At 41.0% G+C, this 27,262-nt stretch overlaps 1 protein-coding gene and 1 pseudogene across 1 annotated transcript in view; both read right to left on the bottom strand.

Moving 5' to 3' along the window:
- Positions 1-12,455: 12,455 nt before the first annotated feature.
- LOC148861413 (fumarate hydratase 1, mitochondrial-like) overlaps positions 12,456-27,262 on the bottom strand; it is a 35,305-nt gene continuing 20,498 nt past the window's right edge. Inside the window, 12 exon segments of the mRNA XM_088985852.1 lie at positions 12,456-13,038; positions 14,671-14,736; positions 14,818-14,847; positions 14,947-15,045; positions 15,397-15,492; positions 15,787-15,837; positions 15,961-16,027; positions 16,120-16,214; positions 16,364-16,445; positions 18,256-18,305; positions 18,382-18,432; positions 18,512-18,610. Of these exon segments, the coding sequence (XP_088841978.1) occupies positions 12,952-13,038; positions 14,671-14,736; positions 14,818-14,847; positions 14,947-15,045; positions 15,397-15,492; positions 15,787-15,837; positions 15,961-16,027; positions 16,120-16,214; positions 16,364-16,445; positions 18,256-18,305; positions 18,382-18,432; positions 18,512-18,610 (873 nt within the window). The 3' untranslated portion in view covers positions 12,456-12,951.
- On the bottom strand, positions 24,137-26,464 carry LOC148861414 (NADH dehydrogenase [ubiquinone] flavoprotein 1, mitochondrial pseudogene; annotated as a pseudogene).

The following is a 27,262-nucleotide window of genomic DNA, read 5'->3' as shown; positions in this document are numbered from 1 at the left end:
AGTTTCCTCAGGACTAATGCCGATGTCTTTGCTTGGTCCACCGCTGACATGCCTAGAATTGACCCTTCGTTCATTACTCACAGGCTGAGCATGGACACGAGCTCTAAGCTAGTTTGGCAAAAGAAAAGGAAATTTGCACCAGAACAATGGAAGGCTATAGGAGAGGAAGTTGATAAGCTACTCGACGTCGGCTTCATCCGTGAGGTACATTACCCCAACTGGCTATCTAATGTGGTTTTGGTAAGGAAAGCTAATGGGAAATGGTGGATCTGTATTAACTTCACAGACCTTAATCGAGCCTACCCGAAGGATAGTTTTCCTTTGCCGAGGATAGACCACCTCGTCGACACCACCGCAGGGTATGAACTACTCAGCTTCATGGATGCCTTCTCCGGGTACAACCAGATCCAGATGCACCCCGACAACGAGAAGAAAGCATCTTTCATCACTGAGCATGGCATATATTGCTACAAAGTAATGTCGTTCAGCCTTAAGAATGCAAGGGCCACTTACCAGTGCCTTGTCAACAAGGTTTTCAAGAATCAAATGGGGAGGAACATCGAAGCCTACATGGACGACATGGTGGTGAAGAGCTTGAAGCTCGAAGTGCACACCTTGGACCTGGCCGAGAACTTTGATACTCTACAAAAATTCAACATGAAGCTCAACCCGAGCAAGTGTGCCTCTAGGGTTACCTCGGGAAGATTTTTAGGCTTTGTCGTTACCCAAAGAGGCATCAAAGCCAACCCAAGCAAGGTGAAGGCCATACTAGACATGGCACCCCCTCGACCAATAAAGGAGACTCAGAGACTCACCGGTAGGATAGTCGCCCTCAACCGATTCATGTCGAAATTATCAAACCGCTGCCTTCCCTTCTTCCGCACCATCAAGAAGATGAGAGATTTTCAATGGACGGCGGAGTGCCAACGTGCTTTTGATGAGCTCAAGCTATACCTTGCCTCACTCCCGCTCCTCGCTAAGCCAATATAAGGGGAAACCCTATATTTGTACCTATCAATCGGAGATGAGGACGTCAACTTGGTCCTGGTGAAAGATGACGGAGTCCAGAGACCTATATACTATGTCAGCAAGGTCTTTAGTGACGCCAAGAACTGGTACCCCAAAGTGGAAAAGCTAGCTTACGTCCTCGTCGCCTCGGCTAGAAAGCTCAGGCCATATATCCAAGCCCACTCCATAGTGGTCCTAACAAATCAGCCCCCGAGGGTCGTCCTCGCCAAGCCGGATACTTCAGGATGCCTGATTAAGTGGGCAATAGAACTATTGAAGTTTGACATACAATACCAGTCAAGGCCCACGATGAAAGCGCAAGCCTTGGCTGACTCGTAGCAAAAAGCACTTTTACTAGGCCCCTCAGCTGGCCTCGCGAATATGAGCCAGAAGAAGAACGACCGGCCGAGGAGGTCCCCCCCGGTGGACACTTTATGTTGACAGTTCATCCAATGCCAAGGGAAGTGGAGTAGGCCTCATTCTCTTCACCCCCGACGATGTCGTCATAGAGTATGTGTTGAGATTTGAGTTCCCTACATCCAACAACGAAGCTGAGTACGAAGCCCTCTTCGCGGGGTTGCAGTTTGCCTAAGACCTCGGCTCCAAGCACGTCGAAGTCCTCAGCAACTCGCAGCTGGTGGTGAATGAAGTCAATAGTGTGTACGAGGCCAGAGAACAAAGCATGGCTAAGTACCTCGCCAAAGTTCAAGAGTTGGCCCACCACTTCCAACGCTTCTCTCTATAGCAAGTCCAGCGAGCCGAGAACCCAAGCCGACGCCCTCTCCAAATTGGCAAGCACCTCGGATGCGGCCCTTGGCTGCAATGTGCGTGTGGAAAGACTAGCCCGACCCTCCATAGAGGATGTCCAAATCATACCCATAGAGACCGAACCATCTTGGATAGATCCTATCATCGACTTCCTACTAACGGGAAGGATACCTGATGATGGAAACGAAGCCCAAAAACTCTGACGACAGACAATGCACTACACTTTGCTAGAAGGAAAATTGTGTAGGTGGTCCTTCACCTTACCTTACCTCCGGTGCCTTCGTAGGGAGGAGGGTGGGCACACGCTCTAGGAAATCCACAAAGGCATTTGTGGCAATCACCTCGGCGGCCAGACCCTAGCCCAAAGAACATTAAGGCAAGGGTACTTCTGGCCGACACTTCACAAGGATGCAACCAAGCTGGTGCGGAAATGTGATCAGTGTCAGCTACATCCCAACCTCTGCCATCAACCAGCCACCACCCTCTCGGCCCTCAGTAGCCCCTGGTCCTTTGCCAAGTGGGGGATGGACCTCCTCGGCCCCTTCCCTCAGGCAACGGGAAGCAGGAAGTACCTCGTTGTTGTTGTGGATTACTTCACTAAATTGGTGGAGGCCGAACCCCTAGCCACTATCACTGCACGGGCAATTCAGAACTTCTTTTGGAAGAATATTATTTGCCACTTCGGCCTCCCCCACATGCTGGTCATGGACAATGGAAAATAGTTCAATGACGCTAAATTTTGAGAATGGTGCATCTCCCTCAGTATCAGGCAATAGTACACCTTGGTAGACTACCCCCAAATGAATGGCCTGGCCGAGGTCACGAATAGAACCATCCTGGATGGACTAAAGACCAGGTTGGATAGAGATAAAGGTCTATGGACTGACAAACTACATAGTGTCCTCTGGGCATACTGAATCACACCTCGAACAGCGACGGGAGAAACTCCTTTTGGCTTGACCTATGGCACGGAAGCAGTGATCCCAACGAAGTTTGGCCAACCAACGCTTCGAATCTAAGGGTATACCAAGCCCGAGAATGACGAAGTGCTCATAGCAAACTTAGACCTACTGGAAGAACCCCGAGAACAAGCATAGATTAGAATAACTGGCTATTAGTAGTGAGTGGCCCGCTACTACATCTCTAGAGTGAAAGAAAAGCACTACAGAGAGGGAGACCTTGTTCTCAAGAAGGTCATGGTTCCCAAACTTGGAGTAGGGAAGATGGGCTCCAACTGGGAAGGTCCCTACCGATTTAAGCAAGCTCTTGGCCCCGACACATTTTGACTGGAAAACTTAGATAGAAAACCTGTTTCTCGGACGTGGAACTCGGAGCACATCTAGATGTATTATAGATGAATGTAATTTTTGATGAAAGTAATGAATGAATGAATGAAGCAAAGTTCCTCTTTACTTCACCTCGTCACCTTGTCACCTCGGAGTGTGGTGACCCCCTCGGCTTTCTGCACTTAGCGTAAAGAAAATAACGAGACAGAGCCCTTGGCTTTTCCAGTGGGATGCCTCGACCTCCCCTGAGAAAACACTTGGTAAGAACAAGTTAAGGGAGCTACACCCCGATGGTGCTACTCCGCCGTGGCTCTTCATCTACCCAAGTACCTCGGCGGTATGCTTTGGCCCTAGACCTCGGCCAGGGTGCCAGGTTTCTTCGGCCTCGCCTAGGATAGCACGGGATTTGGAGGCCAGGCGAGCCCCGCCTCGGGCATATGACTCCGCCTCAGCTCCCAATATCCCGACAAGCCGAGATGAGCGTGCAAATAAACGAATACTTCATCTGAATTGTGTGTGCCTTGTGTATCGTGGTTTCAACCTTTTAGAGGGGCAATGACCTCTCACAAAAAAAAAGAGAGAGAAAAAGAAAAAAGGAAAGAGACAACATACACAAAACACAATATACACAAAAATAGCTTCATCCACTATTCAATGTTGATCTTGTACAACCATTACAAAATTTTGTATTGCCTTAAAATTACATAACAACAACAAAATAGATAGCAAGTATTACAATGATAAAAAGGGGGGGGGGGGAGGTCTACACCTGCGCCTCGTCATTAGCAGGAGGGGGAATGACATCTTCGGTTGGGGGAGCCTCGGTAGGAGCATCTAGGATCACTTGCTGTCACTCGATATCAAAATTTGGCAGCACTAGTAGGTGTGCCTTCTTGGTATCTTCAATACCGTCGAGGTAAGATGCTGAAGCATACTCTACTAACGCATGCAGGTAGTCAAAAAGACTTCTTGTATACCTCCACTACCTCGGTCGCTGCCTTCTTTGACTTCTCTACCGAAGCTAGGGCTTCGATAGCTTTTGCCTCAACCACAACAACTCTCTTTTCGGCCTCGGCATCTCGTCTCTCCGCCTCCATGATGATGCTCTCCATCCACACCCGCTCCATTTGCTCTTTAGAGAGCCCTTGCCATGCCTCCTTTAGTTGAGTTTCAAGGTGATCCCGAAGCTATTGCTCATCCAGAAGTGCCTCGAGGAATTTCTGGTGCTTCTCCTTGGCGGCAGCAATTGCCTTCTGGGGCTTCTCCCTTTTTCTCTAAAGCTTTTCCTCCGCAGCCTTCTTCTCCTTCTTGGGCTTGTCAGCGCGACCCATAGCCAGCCTTGTTCGGTCCCCCAAACCGGTGAACTGCAGATAGGCTTGCCACAAAACCGATCAACAAAAGTAAAAAACAAAAACATATACATGATAAAATATTGACAAACGTCTTACCTCGATCAAGTGGTACAGGCCCTCGTCGTAAATAGATTTGGGGTCGCTTTGTAGGAGGCGATAGTGATCCCTCGGTAGGATGGATTCGCTAATCAACTCTTGGCTGACCCCCTCGTCATGGATGGAGTCCCCCTCTCAGAGCTGCCAATGGGGGTGGAAAATCTTACCAGCCCCCTTCGGTCCTCTTGGAGGCACCTTGTACTAATGGAGGGGCTGACGAAGGCCTAGATGAGCACTCCCCAAGCACGGACCTCCGCACCACCTCCTCGGCCTGCCTATCTGTGTTGACAAGCTTTCGTAGGGGCTCCTCCCTCGGTGTGTCAGCAGCAGACCTCTTCCTTCGCACCTCGGGCCCCTCCGTGGCTTCTTCGACACCTCTTCCCCGATGGTGGGCTTCTTCGGTGCCTCTCCCCCGGTGGTGGGCTTCTTTGACACCTCCACCATCCTCTTCGATGCTACCACCGACTGCTTCCCCTTGGTGGGTACTTGCGAATCTCCCCCCTTCATCGGGGAAGGGGGCAGCTTCATTGTCGGGCCTCTTCGGCATCTGTCTTTTGGCCTGCTTTGCCCAGACCTTCACCAACAAGCGTTCCTTGATGTTCATTGGCACTTCTGTGAAAGAGCAAAGGAAAGCAGTTAGCACATTAGCGAAAAAGAAAAGAATGCGGAAAACACACTAACCACAGAGCCTCTCCTACTGGGGGGGGATGGGCTAATCCAACAAAGACTAGGGGGACCTCCTCCTCCACCAACGGCTTCGCCCGGAATGTTCCCATCATAAGTAAATGAGGTACTGTTGTAGCCTCTTTGTCTCGGAGGGGTGGGGGACATCTACTGACGATGACGCATACCTCCCCCTAGTCGGTCCTGAAGCACCAACCCTTGATGCAGGAGACATAGAAGAACTAATCCTTCCACCCGTGAACGGAGGGGTTGCACACTAGCTTCCCTCTCCTCGGGTGGAAGTAGTACATGTTGGCCTCGAAAGCATGCTTCCTTGGCATGAACATGGCCCAGAATAGTCTCAACATCAGCTCCACGCCCCTAAGCCGAGCTCATACCATCATCACCATGATGGTCCGGAGGGCGTTGGGTACGAGCTGGCTGATAGTGATGCTATACCACTCCAGTAGCTTGGACAAGATTGGGAGGGGAAACCTAAGTTCAGACTCTAAAAAATGCTGGTGGATACAGATTTCCCCCTCCTCGGGGGTCCATGGCTTATCGCCCATGTCAAAGACCCTCAGGCTGTAAGACCGGAGTATATGGAACTTCTTCGCCAAGGATTTGACTTGGCACACATCCAAGGAGCTATCAAACTCTGAACGTGGGACACCAGCATCAGCCACCCTTCGAGCAGCACTCCCTCCTACTAGTCCGGCGACGAGTTCCACGACATTACCCTTGGAGAGAGGAGATCCCTTGGGCTCCCTCGGCGATGCCAAGGCGGCGCTTTCATGGAGAGAGTCATTTCCCTGGTGACTGCCCTCGGCACACCTCGAGGTTAACCTCTCCCTCAAAATGGCCACCTCTCATCGATGGGGGACTACATCTAAAGAACCTAGAGAATACAAGGGAGAGGGGGTTGCAAGAGAGGTCCCTCTTGAGATGTTCGGGAGTTCATGGCACTCGGGACCAGAGTCTGAAAATGACATGTTAAGAATACCTAAAAGTGGGTGGAATGTCCCGAAGAAGGGAAGAAGTAAAAAAATTTTGGAGACTTGAGAGTTGGGGAGCTGCGCTCACTCGAGAACAAGGGCATCTAAGTTCCAATGGAGAAAAAAATCACTGCCAGGGCCCCTATTTAAAGGAAATGAATGGCCTGGATTTCTCTAAATCCGACGACTGAAACCAATCTGCTCCCACCATCCAACTGTGATGCGCCACCTAGCACAAGCCCTTGAAAGACGAAACGACACCCAAAGCAATGGTTCAGATGGGCGCAGATCCAATGAACACGGGAGACCCCCGCTCCTGCGAACCAGTTGATAGCTATAATTATAACCCTAGCAAGTGCACTAGTTATCAAGTAGTATAAAAATATCGTTCCCATGAGGATTCAACAAAATAAATATTAGAACTACAACTTTCCTTAATTATTTGGACAATCAAAATTCAGATCCAACAGTAAGAACTACTGAATAAAAAAAAATAGAAAAAGAAAATAAAAGCAAGGGCAATCAATAACTGAATATGCAACGATTAAGTGAAATCGCTAGGACCATTGGTCCACCTAACCATTCCAATGAATATTAATGGATGCAATTAACCAAGATAATTTGTCATTCCCTTAAGCTGAAGTTTTCCCAATTTTATTTAATATTATTTTCCAAAATATATTAAACCTACTTCTATCAAGTAACCCCTCGATCCCTCGACTAGAGTTCTCAAGATAGAAATGCATTAAATGCAAGAAAAACTCATACATTCAAATGAATCATGTGTATATATCCCTATATACCATTCAATTCATACCATGAGTTATGTGGTCTAATATATGAATTTCTCTCTCGATTCATTCATATAAACCTAATCAATTAAGAGATGGCCACTCCTAATCGCATTAAGTAAATAACTCATAGACTATATGGAAATCACGATCTTGGATGAATAATAATAAAAATATATTCATTATCATGGTTAGGCTTTCCACAGCCCTAGCTATAAATAAATTAGTTCAAGATAAAGGAAATAAAACAAACAAGAGGAAAGAAAGAACTCATGATTTCGCCCTAGGAGCTGAGATCTTCTCTTCTTCTTGCCGCCACCTCCTTCTTGAAGCTTTCTTGATGCTGATCTCCTTCTTGAAGCTTTCTTGATGGTGATTTTGATTACTTCAGAGGGAACTTCAGTAATTGACTGTTAGATAGATTCATGCCAGGAGCTGGTATGCCTAACCCTTGATATAGTTTAGGGGACGGGCTATTACAACTACTTGGAGTTATCTCTAGAATGGATAATCCAGGTTATTTCTAAACTGATCCTATCCTATCTTATCTTATCTCTTATCTAATGATCTCAATCTTTCTAGAATTACATTTAGAATTCAAATCTAAGAGGACTTTGGATTCTTGAATTCGAGTGGGCTGCTTTAATAAGTTGGGCTACTACAAGGCTTTTCTACGAATTGGGCTTCAGTTGTGAGCTGGGCTTTACTACGGATCCGCTTTGACTTTGGTGTAGGCCGAATCTGTCAAAACCCAAAACATGAAAGTTGTAGATCCCGCTCTTATCTTTGCAGTTCATCTTGAATCATCCCAAACGGAGCTCGGATATGAGGCACAGATTACTGAATGGTGCCGAAACTGTGAAAAATCATCCGATTAGCCTTGTTTTCCTTCTTGCGACTTCTTTCCTTGCCCTGAATCAAAATACCAGAGTAATGAGTCTAATTTAATGTAAATTAAGAGTGGAAAGACTGAATATTCATAGATAAGAATATGATAAATTTTATTAGCATCATCAGTCTCATCGCACCTCTTAACACATGCCCTCGGAAGGCGAAGCGATGCCGGGTGGACCGCAAAGATCGCTCGCGACAACCCTCCGAACGAACTAAAAGGCCGCTCATCACAGACCGTTGGGCGGCAAGAATAGGACTCCTAGGACGGCCATCCCCTGCACGGTAGCCTCGCTAGTGTGACCTACCCGTGCGGGATACGGGACACCCACGCCAAGCCGAGGCATCCACATCGCTCGCGCTTTTGAACCGAAGAGTGGCGGCATGAAGAGCGAAGACGACGCCACTGCATGACATCCCTCTACTGATGAATCCGAAGCCATAACGACTACTACACTCAATGATTGAAGCCAAAGCCTCACTTCGATTATTACCCTCATTACGGGCAAAAGTCGAGGCCTCACCTCGGTCTCGGGAGTGGGGGGCAAGTGATGTGGGTTAGCTTGGCCCAGCCCACATAGGGCTGGGAGGCCCAACCCACTAACGCCTTCTAACGTCAACGACAGTAGGAGGGATCCCTGCTGCCTCCTTACAGAGCCAATCACATAACTATCTAGCATATCGCCGGGGCCTGTAGCTTGACCTTGTATGACTCTCATCCGAGGCGTTCATCTTCATATACCACCAACATGCTCAATTATAAATAAGAGGTAACTGCCCCTTAAAAGGGGCTGGAATGGAGTAACTCCAACATCACACACTCATTTACTTCCTGCACCTACATTGTCTACCTAGCATTAATTCAGGGAGATCTGGTGCATCCGAGGACTCTCTCCAGGAACACTTTTGCACTCTCCCCTACTTCACACCTCGTACTAACTTGAACGCCGGAGCCTCTGCCTCAGGTATCCACCCCGAGGTCTCTGACACTCCCTGTCTTGCAGTATCTCAGGTCACCAGGGACTTCGCCTCGACTTGCAATCCTTGGCTACCATAGTCCTAAGAAGGAGTACTTCACCTCGGTTTGCTATCCTCGGCTTCGGTCAACCTCTTCTGAGGCCCCAAGGTCCTCGACTTACACTCGAAACTTGAAGAGTGAATTTACCTTGTTGCCCTCAGTCAACCCGCGCGACATATATATATATATATGTATAATATAATTATGTGAAGTTTATAATTGATAAATTTAAAATTATAGTTTTATATATATATTTAAAAATAATAAGTTTTTTAAACATTTTTTTGTCATTTAAAACATAATAGGATAGTCATGGATTAAATCTGAATCCAATATGAAATCCAACATAATAATTGGATGATGATGTAAATCTAGAGATTTCATAATCCAATGTGGATGTAGATAGAATTGGAACCAATCTAAATTTGATTCCTTCATAACCCTACTATCTACATTATGTGTGGGTTTGGTGCAAACCCAAGTTAGACTTAGGTTGGAAGAAAATAATTGCTTGAGCTCAAAAATTTGTAGGTCTAGCTAAATTGGGCTAAATTATAAATGATCATCCCTAGTATGAGTCTTTTGATGTTTCTAATTGGTGCATTATTATTTTTTATATGGAATACAAATGGTTTGTTTTATTACTTTTAATTTTTTATTAATATTTTTAATTATCCTATTAATATTAGTTATTTTTAAATAGAAGTGAAATGTAATTTGATTTTTTATTTATGAATTGCTTTTTTTATTAATTTCTTAATCTTTAATAATTGTCAAACAAAAACTTGCTAAAATTTAACGTTTTTATTAATTTTAGTAATTAGGTTTCAAATTATATCTTTTTTTTACAATTAACCAATTAAATAGAATTTGAATCTAAAACAAATAAATGAAATTTGGATGAAAGTAAAATTCTCTCTCTCTCTCTCTAAAATACAGTAGACTAATAATGGAAGAGGCCTATAGAAATATGATAAAATAAGTTAATGATGGAAGGGGTGGGCCCTATTCTCATAGAATTCTCTCATTATGCTTAGTTGATTTAACTATTTACAATATTTTTATTACCCAATTTTCAAATTGTTATTTTTTATGGGCTAGGTTGGACCCATGTCGACTTTGAAGTATTAAGCCCAAGCTTGGCCTTAAAATTTGTGGGCCTAATGCGAGCATGGGCCTGGGCCAAATTGAAACGATCACCCCCTAAGCAAATTGTTTTTGGTTTATTAGATTTATGAGGAGAGAGGAGAGAGAGAGAGAGAGAATAAAAAAAAAAGGAAAAAGGAATAAATGAATTTTAGGCAATTTAATAATAATTGAGAAGAGAGAAATAATGTTGTTTATTGGAGGAAAGGAAGTTAGTGGAATGATTAATGATGAGAGATAACCAAAGGAATTAATGAGAAAGAGAGGAGAGAGTTAATTGTAAATTAATGAGGATAGATGAACATCTAAGACTTAGGGCCTGTTTGTTTGCTCTGGAAGTGCAATAATTACATTAAGAGGTATATTGGTATTGGTGAACTTTTCTTTCCTCTGAACTTTGAATACAGAGAACGTTGTTCAGAATTCTAAATTCTGAATTCGGAAAATTATCAAATATCCATTTTGACCCCATATATTAGAGTTTTTGTTTGTTTTTTTGGGGGCATCATTGGAAAACAAAAAATTGTATGATTGCACTTTAAGAGATAAGAGGAAACGAACAATCATTTTTGTCTTAAAGTTAAAAGATTCCTCTTAAGAGATAAGAGTTAAAGAGGAAACAAACAGACCCTTAAAGCTGATTGGCTACTTAAGTTATTTTGTTTAATTTTAAAAATAAAAAATTCAAAAAAAAACCCACAAAATAGATAAATGGTAGGGAAGCAAGGAGCGCCACACTGACATGACATGTCTTGTTTTATTATATCTATCTACCTATGTATATATGGATAGATAGGAATTGGACGATTTCCACATAGAAATCACATGGAATCAATTGCACGTTGTGAAATTGGGTGTTCAACAACATGGTTTTGTTTTTGAAAACAAAAACAACTGACACATCAATAAAAAACAATATGATTTTTCTGATGTGGCAGTTGTTTTAATCATGTTGTCAACCACCCCCTAAAATTTCAAAAGTATCATACTAGAAGCTTATGGTAAAACACACAAGATAATAGTACAAAATAGAAATAAATTCATAAATTTCAAGAAACAAACCCAATTCTAATTTTTATTCACATTCCATACAAACCATTTTGGAGTTGAACTCATGGCTGCAACCCAGGCATGTAGGGAGGCTATAGTATCCTAAGCAAAACAGCCCAGGCAAAAGGACCTTCCATGGAGAGCGCCATCCATGTACTGGACCATTCTGGCTCCTAGGTGATCCAAGAGCCCAACATGTAGGGAGGCTATAGTATCCTCAGAAAGTTAGCATTGCTCCACCCAATTGTAATCATGCTGACAAAACTGGGTGAGGAGAAAATTGCATTTCTCCTTTGAATGAATAATGAAACAAGACATGGTGTTGGGTGATTTTATTGCCTCCCATGTCCTAAGATTTAAACAACAAACTGCTAATGTTGTAACCCTCTACCCCACCCAAAGCCAGCTAAATCCCCACCAGTGGAACAAAATTTGGGGCCTCCCAGTGGAACCCAAAGTTAAGAATGTTCTCTATAGGTGTTGTAAAAACACAATTGCAGTCCGATCCAACTTGTTCAAGAGGAAACTTGCGAACGCAGACCTTTGCAGGTTGTGGCAAACAACCGGAAACTATCTTTCATGCTCTTTGTTAGTGTGAATCCCCTAGAAAAGTTTGGTTTGAGCTGTTTTGGGGCCAACATGGAGAGGCACCCAACAAATATGGCCTTTGACACTTGGCACTTTGAATGGCTAGAAACCTGTGCACGATCAAAAGGAAACAAATTGTGGCTTTTCCAAACTACTGCTTATCTGCTTCGGAATATATGAAAATCCTGGAATTCCAGTCTTTAATGAAGCAAACAACTCAGTTGATAGCATTATCTTGAATGTGAACAGACAATTGTAGCTCACGGCAGAGACTGAAGCCCTGCTCAAGAGGTACAAGTGCATCTGAAACTCGACAGGAGTTTTTCCCTTTTTGGCAATCACAAAAAAAACGGAGTGTTTAAAGTTGACACAGACGGTGGCTTTAAAGATGGCAAAGGTAATTTTGGTGTAATAATCAGAGACAGTTCTCGTCTTAGCCTTGCAACTTGTTTTGGATCAGTATTTGTTTCATCAGCCCTCCAAGCAAAAACTTTTGTTGTTAAACAAGGTGTTGTCCTAGCAAGCCTTGTCATCCTAGCCAAGCTTGCTAGGACTGAAAGGTGTGTTATTGAGACAGACTGCCAGACACGTTCAGGAGAAGACTCAAAGACTTTTCAGCTGATATTTCTCTTTTGGTGAAAGACATCTTTTTTGCTATAGTGGGCCTAGATTTTTCCTTAAATTTCATTAACAGAAATTGTACCAATACAGCTCACAAGCTAGCCCAGCGGGGCTTCGTGGATAGGGGTCTCTTTCCTTTTGATTGCCCAGATTGGATTAATCTGGAATAGACAAACCCCATCTAGCAAACTCTATGATATTGTACTGGTTTTATTATTAATGCATTCCCCCTTTTACAAATAATAATAATAATAATAATAATAATGAAAGCTAGTCTCATGTATTACAATAATTGATTTATTTCAGGGAAGAACCTTTCTAGAGTCTAGGCACATCATCATGATGAATTTGGCCCCTCCTCTCTCTGTCTCTCATGAACCCACCATTCTATTTCCTCCAAATTTCTCTCTCCTATAAAGGTACAGGAGATTTCCTTATTAAATTGATGCAACTGCGTATCAGTTGCCCTGTGGTATGAACCAAAAATCACCTACCAAAAACAAGACAACATTTGTGGAGGATGCATCAATGTTACGGCTTGATTAGCTATATGCATATCATATGTATCTACCCCCATCCAATCAACTGGAGATGAGATGGTGTGCAAAAATGGAACTTCAGGGCAATTTGCTGTCAAGTCTCGGAAGGTTTTGTAAGAACTCCAATATCTTTCTCAAATCAGTCAGAGGGACCAATCATCTTTTCAGGCACCACGAGTTTGTCAAATTCTTCAGAAGCAAGTACTCCAAGTTTCAATGCAGACTCCTGCAAAATAAGATTTTTTTAGATTGAGATTTGGCAACATCCAGGAAAATAGATGGCATCAAGCAATGAGCAACATGTGCAAAAGAAATGCTAGCCTACTTGAACAGTAGGGAATCTAACATCCTTACTGTATGCAACTTTTGGTTAATTTAAATTAAGGTAGTCTGGAGCATTTGGTATGACGACACTAATGGAATTTGTGCTGCGTTCCTCCTCACTCAATTAAGGTTGGGAATAGCAACCTTTTTACTGTTCAACCAAACAAATTTTATCATACACAGGTTAGAGTTTAAATTACCTGGTGCATCAGCTGCCACTCAAAGTAATCAAAATAAAATGATTGTCAATAAAAAGCACAGTTGATGAAATTTAGCATGCCTAACAAAAAAAGATGGTAAAACTTTCATAAGCTAAGGTGGTAAATGAACTCCAGCAGGAAATGATATTTGGTCAAAAGTAAACAATCATCTCCATCTAGGTCACCATTAAAAGATAGGGTTCTATTTTAACTGCAGCTATAAAGTTTTTGCAGGTTGAACACTTGTCGAACATTTTTATGGTACTTCCTCAACAATGGGTTCTATTATTCACCCTAGGCGACAAGGCGCCCTTGGAGGCTCGCCTCGCCCAGTCGCCAAGCAGTTTTGTGCACTGGGTTATAAAATACTTTTATATTTATAACTTTTTGACATTATAATTATAAAATAGACATTATTAAACTAGAATATTCATTTTATGTGTTTATATACTAATTTATTTTTATTATTTTCTTATTTTGTTAGGATTTAATCAACACAAACATTGCCAACTGCTGTATTGAACCCATGGTTCAGAGAGGTGTATCGGTACTTATAACGATACTGCCCCTTTTTTTATTTCTTTGGTTTTCAATTTCATTTATATATATATATATATATTTGATACAATACAATAAACCCAATATGGGGCGTATCGTATTGAAAATTTGATCCTTGATTGAACCCTCAAAATTCAAAACCTAAACCAATAAGCAAGGGAAGAACTTAAAATTTTGCATAATCAACACATTTTCTTCTTCCACATCTTCTTCCACCTTTTCTTTTCTTCTTTCCTATAACAAAAGTAGGGGTTCAGCCCCTATATTTTTTGAATTTCCTTTCCTTTGTTCTTTTTCTTCTCATAAAATGTTGATTTTCTAGACTTAAACATGAAATTTATACTTCTCTTATGAAATTATGAATAATTATTAAGGAAAGATGGTTATGGAACATAGGGAACTACCCTAGGATGTATGGTTTTACTTAAAAAAAAAATCTATCGCCTAGGCGACTAGGCAACAAGGCGCCTTGAAAACTATGACTAGTTTTACTATTTTTCTTGCTCATGTTCCATCAAATACACCTCTACTCCCACTGACAAAGGCCATCCCAAAATAGCTGGTATTTTAAAGAGAAGCCTATGGTTTCAATGTTAGGTACACAATTGTTTGAGGGCTTAAAATATTTGAGAAATACTATCACTTCAAAAAAAAAAAAAAAAAAAACTTCAAACAAGAGAAGGAAAGTGATTTGCATGACACATCACTTATAGTACAGCTAATTTTCACTATTGCTACAACAGATCCAGAATACCAAAGAAAATCCAATATTCCACCTTCAGGGTAGTTCCCTCTTTGTGTGCATTCTTGGCAACCGCAGCAGCATTGTCATATCCAATTTTCTACAAGTTTAGAAAAGTAAATGTGAGCAATAAAAACATGCTTGATGAAGCATCTAAGGAATAAATAGATAAGAGACTTACAGGGTTCAAAGATGTAACGAGCATCAGAGACTGCAATGTCAGGAAAAACATCGCAGGGCCTTTTGGTCAGTTACTTCTGATTTTCCCATATGAAAGAATGGCAATAATTGCAATGTACTTAAGACATACCTCATGCAGTAATTTTGAAATCCTTCCATGATTGGCTTGAATACCCCTAACACAGTTCTTCTCAAAGGAAATAGATGCATCACCAAGCAACCTCAGTGACTGCCAATAGAGAATCATAAACAATTGTTGGAAACCAAAATTTTGAATATCAATAGAAAAAAATGATAAAATGAAAGTTGTAGAGGGAAATACTCATTGGTAATACAATTCATCAAGATATTCTATTCAATGTAAAGCTAAAAAAACTATTAACTAATTGAGTTTCTAGGATGCCAAAGCAAAAGTTGCAAGGAATTGTTTCCTTCTGCTTCATGACAATGGTTAATGAAAGATTAGGGAATGTTATAATTAAACCCTCGAATCAAAATTAATAGAAGTTCCTTAAAGAACCAAAGCTAGTACAATCTCTTCTCAAGTATAGATTATAGCAGTAGAAATGAAAAAACATACACGTAGAAGGCCACTAGCAATTAATGGCTTGTATACATTCAACTCAAAATGGCCATTTGATCCACTGACCGTAATTGCCACGTGGTTTCCCATAACCTACAAAGTGCCAAGACATCTATCAGCTAAGCTCAGAAAAGAAGCTAACTCTTCTGGCAAACAATTTAATCTACCATAAATAATTAAATAAAAACATTGAATAATGATAATTTTACAAAGAAAGAGTTCTTCATTTGACCAGCATTAATGTGTTATAGATATCAGCCTACTAAATACTCCTAGTATGATGTGGTCAAGAGATTATTATATTCAATAATCAACAGTTGATTGATAATGATTTGTCCTTTTCATACTGTCCAACATGAATTTGAAAGTGTAAGTCAATCTATTTACCTGTGCACAGACCATCGTGAGAGCTTCGCACTGAGTTGGGTTAACCTTCCCCTGAAAACAGAAGAAACTCCATGCTACTATTACAAAATAAAAGGAAAATGACTTTACTGCTTTACATTACAACTGTAGTTTTTCCTAAAGGGAAAAAAAAAAAAATCAAGGAAAGGATTTTACAGGCATGATACTGCTGCCTGGCTCATTTTCAGGAAGAATAAGTTCACCAAGACCGCAACGTGGACCACTGAGGGAAAAAACATCATAAGTTCACAAGAATAATGCCAAATAAATGAACGAAAATTCATAATCAAGCACACACACAGAGCATGAAAGTACCTCCCTAATAAACGTATATCATTTGCAATTTTCATAAGGGAAGCAGAAATTGTGTTTAGGGCTCCACTTGTTTCAACAAAAGCATCATGTGCAGCCTGGTAAAGCATGAAGAATTGGAGCAAACCAAATAAGTTTATCATGAAGAGTCAAAAGAGAAAGAAATTTGATCAATGATTTAAATCCCACTTTCTATCACCTAGATATGTGTATAGAAAAGGGAACTTTATGGGTTTTAGAGATTAACCAGAGCTTCAAACTTGTTTTCAGCTGTGACAAATGGTAGGTTAGTTTCTTCAGCTACAGCTGCAGCAATTTTCACATCAAACCTGAGATAAAATGCAAATATTGTGAAAAGAAAGTATAAAGAAATAAACCAAAAACAAAAATCAGTACAAAAAATTCACAACACAAAACAGGATATAATTTCACAGTAAATCAGTAATATCTAAAGAAAACCATACCCCACATTGTTGGGAGCCTCATGCAGTGGGTTGCCCATCTAATGAATTCCAATTGAGAAAGCAAATTCCCCTTCTAGCCCATATGGTAACATCTTTTTGTTAATAGGCCTATTAAATCCTTGTTCTCATTTTCTTGGTCAAATTCAAATTTTCATCTTTAGAATTTCTGCTTTTGATGTCTTTGAATGGCTCCATATGCTTGAATCTATATTTAGTTACTCCTAGAGGTTGCTAATCTACCAATTTCTTAAGTCTAATTGAGAATTTACATAATTGGTATCTCATCAGGAGGCTGCTGATATCTTTGAACAGTGGCAGAGAGAAAATTCCAGACTTAGGAATTTGGATGCAAACACACAGATATGGTGCTTTTGCCATATGCTGTTTTTCCTAAGCAAATTGAACCATTCGACTTCTCAAACCGTGTGTCTTGATATCCTTAGGCAATATTACTGATTAAGATGTAATGCTGCTCCAGTCCTCCCATTCACCTTTTTCCTTGTAGCTTTAAACCTTATAGTTAAATGATCACTAGTAAGAAATTGTTGTTCTTGTTAATATTATGCTTTTATCATCATCGTTTTTAACAAACAAGAAATGGATATTAGGTTTCTTTTATCAAAAGATGAAAATTCCTTCACAAAGAACAAAAATATTTCTCCATTCCCTAAAAACGGTATAACCCAACAATGTTCAAGAAGACATATATTGGTTAAATCTGTGCACAAGATCTATAAACTACTCTATATCTCCTGTATGAAGTATAAAGAAGTATAATGCTGCATTTTGCTTTCGACAAATTCCAACCTGATCAGCGCATGGCTGTAATTTATAGTGTTGGTGATTTGTTTGGTTCCTTCTATAAAGGGAAAAGTGTTTCTTCATTTCCTACAAATGGTACAGCCCAATGATGTCCAACAAACGCACCTTGGTTAAATCTGTGGACAAGGTTGGTGGATTATTCTAGATGTCTTGTAGGTGTAAAGAAGATTGACGTTACTATGTACTTCAAATAAGCTTCAACCTAGAAACCCCTCTAGCATGGTTTCATGTTGAATCACTTGTCATCTTCCTTTTCACTATTCCAACTTGATTGTACAAGTTTACTTGTTTGCATTTTCTTTAAGTAATGCCAAGCTACTAAGATGATACCCTTTTGAAGGCTGAGGTGTCTATACTAAAATTGGGATGACCTGAACTTTTTATAAGATCAACATATATAATCAAACTATTCATAAAATGCAAAGGTTTTCATGTTGAATCACTTGTCATCTTCTTCCTTTTCATTATTTCAACTTCATTGCACAAGTTTACCTCTTTGCATTGATTGCTACTAAAGTTCACTTTTTGTAAGTTCAACAACGTCAACCTTCAAAAGGGTATCACTTAATAGCTGGGCACTTTAGTAGCAATCAATGGCTTGCATATATAATCAAACTAAGTATGCATGCACTATTGGTGATATTCATACATATGCATAAATATAAGCCTGTTTGTGATATCAATTTTGTAGGCTTGCTATGTCCAAAATCTATGTCTGTCAAAATAATTTGTCTGTATCCATAGGTTTTGCTAGCAGTGGCTCAATATGACAATCAGGACATATGACAATGACTCCAAAGAAAAATTAGAAAGAAGAAAGATAAGAAATGCTTTGAGCCCAAGGAAATCATACCCCTTTTTGGTATTCAGTCCTGTTCCAACAGCAGTCCCACCTTGTGCAAGCTGCTCAGAAGACTTCATCTTGTAAGAACTCAAAAGAAGGGAAAAACTAATCAAATGCAAAACTTCAGTCACCTACTTGATACATGCGAGGAAGAGTGCAGATGATTCTGTCAATTCCATATTTTACCTGCAAATGGAGTACTTAAATAAATACAGAAGCACCTCTTATATACCAGGAAGAAGGTACAATAGAGAGAAAAACTTACTTGAGTAGCATACCCACTGAATTCTTGTCCAGGAGTTAAAGGTGTTGCATCTTGGGTGTGAGTGCGTCCAATCTTAATAATAACTTTAAATTCAAGAGACTGCAGAGGATTCATAGAATAGTAATTGTATCAGTGACAGGACATGCATACAACTCCTTGTAGAAATTGATGCTGGAAGCCATTAGCTCCATTAAACAAACAAGATCATAGTTTTCCATGAATTCATGACTAAACAGAAAAAAAAAAGAAAAGAAAAGATTGAGCCTGGAAATGTAATTATTTTTCCTTGCTTTAGAATATATTTTTTTATTGGAAACGGTAACTTCATTAATACAACTTAAGAATAACTTTCCAGAGTTAAGTACAACTGTCAACCCCTAAACAGGTGTTGATCCCCCTGTAATCTTTCTTACAAAACTGCCCAGAACATTCTCTCCCTCACAGTCCCTTGTTTAGCCAACGTGTCTAAACCATTAGCTGATCTCCTTGTCCATTTGAAGCATGCACCGATCTCCTTGTCCTTGCTTTAGAATATGTATGCATAAAAATTTGGTGTAAACCAATTCCTCCTAAAGTACAAGCTCTTTGCTGGGAAATTTTTCAAGGGAAGGTAAACACCCGTGACGTGCTACAGAAAAAAAGGCCAAACATGTGCCTTTCTCCCCATGTGTGTTCTCTGTAAGGCTTGTGGTGAAACCTTCTCTCACTTGCTGCTCCCCAGCTCATTTGTTTCTTCTATTTGGGACTATTTCTGTTCTCTTTGGATGCAGATGGACCCCCCCCCCAACAAGACATAGTGAGTCTCTTCAACCCAACCTTCCTAAGGCAACAGAAGAAAAGGGGAAGATGTGTGTGGAAAACAGTACGTGCTGCTGTGGTTTGGTCAATTTGGAAAGAGAGAAATCAGAGGATCTTCAATGGAAAATGTAAATCCTTAGTGGAGGTGATTGAAGCCATCAAAATCAGATCAGTACATTGGGTCAAAACCTTGGATTTGTTCAAAGGTATTCCCACGGATGACTTCATAAGAAATTGGACAGAAGTGGTACTCTCAGAACCACATAGAGAAACTATAAGAGTGGAGTGGAAACCACCAGGCACCAGGGCCAAATAAACTGAAACTAAACTTCGATGGGAGTTCCTTTGGCAACCCAGGAAGAGCAGGAGTAGGGGGAGTCTTTCGAGACCGTCATGGAGTAGTGCTGGCCTTGTTCTCAGGACCAATCGGGCTTGCAGACTCAATCCAAGCTGAATCAAAGGCACTATGGCAAGGACTGAAGCTTGCAGAATAGGGGCAAGAGAGCTGGACATTGAAGGAGACTCACTTCTGATTATAACATGGGCAAGGCAAATTGAGTCAGTACCTTGGAAGCTAAGATTCACTTTTAGACAGATTGACCAACTTGCAAAGAGATTTAACTCTACTTTCAATTGGGTTAAAAAGGAAGCTAATGGGTTGGCAGATGTGTTAGCCAAGCAGGGAGCTGATAGACCATCCTTATTTTGGGCAGTATTGTAAACCACTTTGCCATGGAAAATAGTAAGTACTGTATCTTAATTTCAGATTAAAATCAATAAATGATTTTCTTTGCTGATAAAAAAAATGTGTATGCACAGAAATGATTAATTCTATCCTCTTCCTAAACCAGATCATCCTAGACTTCTGTCAACAACAAATTTCTTCCCTATCTACAATTGTAGCCACCTCTCTACTTACCCAAAAAAATAAAAATTGTAGCCACCTCCTTCCTTGGGTCTTCCCTAAAGAACTTATCAGCTCCTTTCTTTTTCTAGTTTTGACATCCCCAAAGCTTCTTTTGTTCCATTGTACTACTAACATTTCTTTTCAAAATTGATACTTCCTAATATGTGAGGACACCTCTAAGAGAGATGGGAGATCACTACTACCCAAAATTTGAGCTCTCACTGGTTCAAATACTGTTCTCAACCCAGACAAAAGTCTTGCAATTTCCAAGTGTTCCCTTTGTTGTTGTTGTTGTACCTTCAAGTCTATAAACAGAGGCTGATAGACATTTATCTCATTCCTTAGGTTCTTCATGCCTGCAAAATATTCAGCTACACTCCCATCACCTTGTTGGAGAGTTTAAATACTCTTGATGCAGCTGATAGATCCTTGGCACATTGTCCTACCCCGTATACAACTGCTTGGCATGATCCCAAATTTCTTTAGCAGTGTCCAGAAACACAAGATTAATACTACTATGATTCTCCATACTATTCCACAGTGATGTCATTATCTATGCAGTTTATTGCACCCAGTCATTGTACCCATCAGACCAACTCTTTGGCTTATCCTCCTTAATATATTTTAGTTTTCCTCTTCCAATTAGAGATACTTCAACTGATTTAACCCAAGTTACATAGTTTGTACCATTAAGCTTAACAGTAGTCAACTAGGTATTCATAAGGTCTGACTGTAACACAACAGCAGCTTTGGAACTATTTGTTGACGCAGCCATATGTCTAAAACATTTGAACAATGATCAGCTACTAAAATAAAGGTCTCTTCTTCAACTAATCAGCTCTGAAAACATACTACACCCAGTTTTTAGCATAGAAAAACACCATAAACAAGTTCGTTACTCACCTGAATGGCTGAATCACCAACCCACTTTGTAAACACAATACAATATTGCTCTCACACCACAACCTATCATTCAGCTACCACAAACTCATAAACACCTTGATTTTCTTCATCCACCCTAATTTTTTCCTGTCATCATAACTAATTGAACACCTTCCAGAAAAAAAAAAAAAAAAAACATTTATTTTGCTGATCGAAAAAATAAATAAACATTACCATATAAGCACCTGTCTCCACATGAATCTCAGGAACCATCTAAGCTCCTGAATCAGAAGTTTCACCATCCTTATTGGCATCATCAAATTTACCTTCCAATGACATTGAAGTTTCTAATCACCACATACGATCTTCTCTTTTGTTTTTCCTTTTCCAGAAAGGTTGAGCTTCAGTAGATCCACATTCTCACCTTCCCTAATAAGCTTATCATTTTCAAAAACATCATCAACTTACCATCTGATGATATTGAAGATTCCCAATCATTCGCTGGAAACATCCTAAAGCTTCAATATTCATCAAAAAAAAAAAAACTAAAGCTTCAAAGGACCCGGGTTCTTGCCTTCCCTTGTAGCATTGTTAGACTTTATATAAACTAATTCCCCCAATTTAGAGCCTTAATACTCTTTAACTCATACAATTGGATAGAATAGTTCGAAATTAACAAATTTTCAAATGGAAATAAATTTTAAAACTAATATCTATCACATACCAATAAAAGCCTTAAAACTACAAAAGTTCTAAATAGAAAACTCAAAGAACCAAGAAAGAGAAAATCCCATCACAGACTCATTGATAGAGTCCATAGATCAACCAATAACTGGGCCAGTTCCATGTCCAAATTGCATAATCTTGGGCTTATTAAATAAATAATCAATCATCTTTCTAATGTCACCTCTTGACAATAAATCCGATTGAAAAATAAAGAAGCAGAGAAGAGAAAAGAAGAAAAGAGAAGAGGAGAAGAAGAGAAGAAGAAAGAAAGGAAGAAGGATTAGAGGCAAATGGAACAGTGTTGGCGGCGCCAACTTCTATTATAATATATAGGGCGACAAAAAATAAGAAGGGAAAAGACCTTTGTACCCCTGCTATAAGTAAAGTACAATATTTCAAGAACTCTCCCTGACTATCTCCTAGTTGATGGTTAGGTTCAATTGGTGAGTCAATTGGTCTCATCCCTAGTTTGCCTATATCTTCTAGTAGATCTAGTACATATTTCTGTTGGGAAATAAAGATGCCCTTGTGAGAGCGGGCAACTTCAATTCCAAGGAAATAACATTAGGGGCCTAGATCTTTCACCTCAAATTGAGTGGCTAAGAATTATTTTAGTCTATGTATTTCAGCCTCCCAATCTCCTGTGATCACTATGTCATCAACATACACAATTAGAGCTGCAATTTTCTCTTCACCTTTCTTCACAAATAGGGTGTAGTCTAACTGGCATTGTTTGAACCTCATTTGTTGAACCGCTAAGTGGAACTTACTAAACCAAGCCCAAGGTGATTGTTTCAGCCCATATAAAGATTTTTTTAACCTGCACACTTTTTGTTCATTGCCTTTGGCACAAAAACCTAGAGGTTGGGTCATGTACACTTCCTCTTCTAAGTCACCATTCAAGAAAGCATTTTTGATGTCCAGTTGGTGAAGTTCCCAGTCAAGATTTGTTGCCAATGAAAGAAGAATCCTAATAGAGTTCATCTTGGCTACTGGAGCAAAAGTCTCTACATAGTCCACTTCATATACCTATGTAAAACCTTTTACCACCAGTCTGGCCTTGTACCTTTCAACAGTTCCATCAGCCTTGTATTTCATTGTGAACACCCACTTGCAACCCACTGGTTCCTTCCCTTTAGGAAGATCCACCAACTCCCAAGTGTCAATTTTGTGTAATGCATCAATTTCTCACTTCATAGCATCTATCCATTCAGGTTTGGACAAAGCTTTTGCCACATTCTTAGGAACATGGGTACTATCAACAGAAGAGAGGAATGCACGATATGAAGCTGAAATATGGTCATAGGACACAAAGTGAGATATAGGATGACTAGCGGTACAAGATCTAACACCCTTTCTCTTAGCAATAGGAACATCAAGATCATTAATGACAAGGGAATCAACATTGAGAGGAATAGGCGTATCAATAGGAGCAAGTGTACTTGGCTGATGAGAGGGATCAACCTCCGGTGAAACCGATGATGTTGGTTGCATAGTGTCAGGTTCCACGGCTCTTGAACTCTATTGGCTTTTGTGGCAGTGAAGAAAGACACGGAATGGAGGATCAAGTAAAGGAGGTAGTTGAGTCTGAGCCTGTTTTTCCTCAACCCTACTCTCCCCCTGAGGAGAAACCGAGAAAAAAGGTTGAATTTCAAAGAGGGATACGTCAATGAAGACATAGTACTTGCAAGAGGTGAGATCATAGCAACGACACCCCTTTTGAGATAAAGGGTAACCAAGAAAAACACAAGGAATAGCACGAGGATCAAGTTTACCCCGAGTAGGGGACAAGTTATGGATAAAGCAACGACACCCAAAAGCACGCATTAAAATGGGGGACAAAGGAGTTGTAGGAAACAAAAGCTTATGTGGGGCCTTATACTCTAGTAACCAAGATGGCATACGGTTGATGATGTACGTAGCACATAAAACAACATCCATCCAAAAACGTTTTGGAACATTCATATAGATTAACAAGCCATGAGCTACTTTGAGAAGATGACGGGTTTTTCTTTCAGCAACACCATTTTGTTGGGGTGTCCTAGCACAAGAGCTTCGTTGAAGCAATCCACTCGAAGCAAAGAATTCCGTGAGATCACTATGGAAGTATTCCTTTGCATTGTCCGACTAGAAAATATGAACTTCAGTTTGGAACTGAGTGAACACCATGTGTTGAAAGTCTTTCACAATTTTAGGCACTTCAGCTCTAGATCGCATAGGGTAAACCCAAGTGTATCTAGAGTAATCATCGATCAAAGTAATGAAGTACTTATATCTAGCCTTAGTAGGTAGAGTAACAGGGCCCCAAACATCAGAATAATAATATGAAACGGAAATTCAGATCTTTTATTTCTCAAAGGAAAAGATATTCTACAATGTTTACTCAATTGACATGCCTGACACTGCAATTGACTCACTGACAAAGACTCAAAGAACTTTTGAAATATAACTTTTTAATGACTCAAAAGAAATATGACCAAGATGACTGTGCCATAAATAGGCTTGACTCTCACTGGACGAACTCAAGGACTCTATAACCACAAGACTGATATGACCCAGAAACTTGACACGCAGTTCACAGACTTACAGCAGCGTTCACACACTCGAACATCAACAAAAGAGACTAGTATTCATTCAGCAGAAAACATTAACAGTTGGTCGGTTCTTCGAGAGACCGCCGGCTCTCCCAAACACTCACAATATTCTTTACTCAAAGAAAAACATACAACCCCTATCCCCCAAAGCCCCTTCTTATACTCTACTAATAGCATAACTGACTCCCTCTATAAATGCCCAGCTGGCCTAGTTATAAATGCCCAAAAACTCTTCTTATTCATAACTAACATAGCTATAAATGCCCCAAGACTCTCCTTATTCCCTCCAGCTATAATTGCCCTCATGTGATTAATTGTTCAATTATTTCCCCCCCTAGCTGATTGTTGACCTTTCCTCTTCCTGGCATTAATTGGGGCCTATCATTACCCGCCGTCCAAAGTCTAACCTTGTCCTCAAGGTTAAAATGAGGAAACTGGTCTCGAAGTAAATCAAAAGGCTCCCAAGAATCTTCAAAATCAGGCAGGCCCAGCAATGAATAAGAACTCCCAAACCAGTAGCTCCAGGCATAGTGGATGGACGCACACCGCGTACTGATATGTCCCTGCATAGGCCAAGCAGCAGCATCGCCCAATGCACAGATGGTGTGTCTGCTCTGTCACCTCTTGAAGCATGTCTATTTCCTCCAGCTTCGCGTTTCCAACCTTCAGCCTCTCCATAATCCTCCACAGCCATCCTGTCCCCTCCCTGCGTGGTGTGCACTGCCCACAACTTTCATGCTTGTAGAAGAGAGCCTAGCAATTGCATCCACAATATCAGTTGACTTGTCCATCACAATTACAGCAGTTGTCCCTAAACCCGTTTGGACAGCCTTGAGTGCACCATCAACACGTCACCACATATGTGCTTTGGAATCAGTGGAACAGAAGAACCCCCTAGTATCACAACAAGCAAATTATCCCATCCCCCTCTAACTCCTCCACAGTGCCTCTCTATCAGCTCCTTCAATGGAATACTCATCTCCTCTTCAATTGTACAAGGCTTATTCATGTGGCCTAAGACATAGAATAGCTTTGTCCCAGAATTGTTCTTCCTGCCAAAACTAGCAAACCATTCAGGATCACGCCTTAAAATGGTGGGGGAAACAGCCACAATGTCAACATTTGTAACAGTTGTTGGACATCCATATAGCCCTGCATTAGCTGGAAAAGGAGGATTCAACCTTGGTTTTCCTTGTTTTCCTTCAAGGCTTTCCAACAATGCCGTCTCTTCTCCACAAATGTAAGCGCCAACCCCATAGTGGATATGAACATCAAAATCATACCCAGATCCACATGCTTTTTTTCCCAAAAGTCCAGCTTGATAAGCTTCCCTCCTTGCCTTCTCAAGGTTTTTCCGCTCATTTACATACTCTCCCCTTATGTAGATATAAGCAGCAGTGGCCCGCATACCAACCCTTGCAATCAGGCAACTCTCAAGTAGATTATGTGGGTCATGGCGCATAATTTCTCTGTCCTTACATGTTCCTGGATCACTCTCATCAGCATTGACAACAAGATAAGAAGGACGGCCATCAGATACTTGTGGCATGAAAGACCACTTCAGGCCAGATGGAAAACCAGCTCCACCATGGCCTCGAAGACCAGATTTCTTCATTTCATTGACAATCCAATCAAAGCCCTTAAGTACCAAGTCTTTAGTTCTATACCAGTCACCCCGCTTCATGGCACCTTTCAGGAAAGGGTCATGCAACCCATTAACAAATGCTTCTTCAAGGACTGATTCCAGCAGGTCACGTAAGGGAGCGGAGAGAACCTCGAATTGGCGACGATATTCCTTAACAGTAGAAAGACTGATGTAATGAGAAGAGTTGCTCCTGTAAATTACCCTCTTGAGTCGATCGAAAACGTTCAAGGAGGAGCTCTTTGAATTTTGTCCAACCACGAAAAGGTCGCCGACCATCTTCCCAGTAATACCACGCCAATGCATCACCCTCTAAACAGACAACTGCAGCTCGCAGACGCTCCGCCGGAAGCAAGCCATTAATCTCAAAATAGCGCTCCGCGTGAAAAAGCCAGCCATCAGGATTTTCCCCATCAAAAATAGGTAACTCCAACTTCCGAGGAAGTGAATCAGAAGTATGTTCCGGGACTGACACTGAAGGAGACGTCGGGAAAGCTGCACTCTTCCCTTTGTCAGCCGCACGACTTGATGCAGCTACAGGAGGAGCAATGTCCGTTGTAGACAAAGGAGCTGGCAAGGTCTGTTGCTGAAGCAACAGATCAAAACGTCTTACCAAGTCTTGAACGGCTCCTTCCAAGGATGTGATCTTCGAAAGTCCAATTAATGCCAGGAAGAGGAAAGGTCAATAATCAGCTGGAGGGAATAAGGAGAGTCTTGGGGCATTTATAGCTATGTCAGTTATGAATAAGAAGAGTTTTTGGGCATTTATAACTAGGCTAGTTGTTATCTCATCGCGTAAGCCATCTACTTCAGAATGCAGAGAAGTCAAGCGTTCTTCGAAACCCTCCACCTGCAATGTCACTTCCTTAGCTGTCACCATGGCCGAGGAAAGACGAGCTCTGATACCATTGATATGACCCAGAAACTTGACACACAGTTCACAGGCTTACAGCAGCATTCACACACTCGAACATCAACAAAAGAGACCAGTATTCATTCAACAGAAACATTAACAGTTGGTCGGTTCTTCAAGAGACCGCCGGCTCTCCCAAACACTCACAATACTCTTTACTCAAAGAAAAACATACCACCCCCTTCCCTTCTTATACTCTACTAATAGCATAATTGACTCCCTCTATAAATGCCTAGCCGGCCTAGTTATAAATGCCCAAAAACTCTTCTTATTCATAACTGACATAGCT

Source organism: Nelumbo lutea, chromosome 4 (assembly GCF_056320005.1).
Source record: "Nelumbo lutea isolate HS-2025 chromosome 4, American lotus-T2T, whole genome shotgun sequence".
Classification (NCBI taxonomy): domain Eukaryota; kingdom Viridiplantae; phylum Streptophyta; class Magnoliopsida; order Proteales; family Nelumbonaceae; genus Nelumbo; species Nelumbo lutea.
This window is presented reverse-complemented; position numbering and strand designations above follow the sequence as displayed.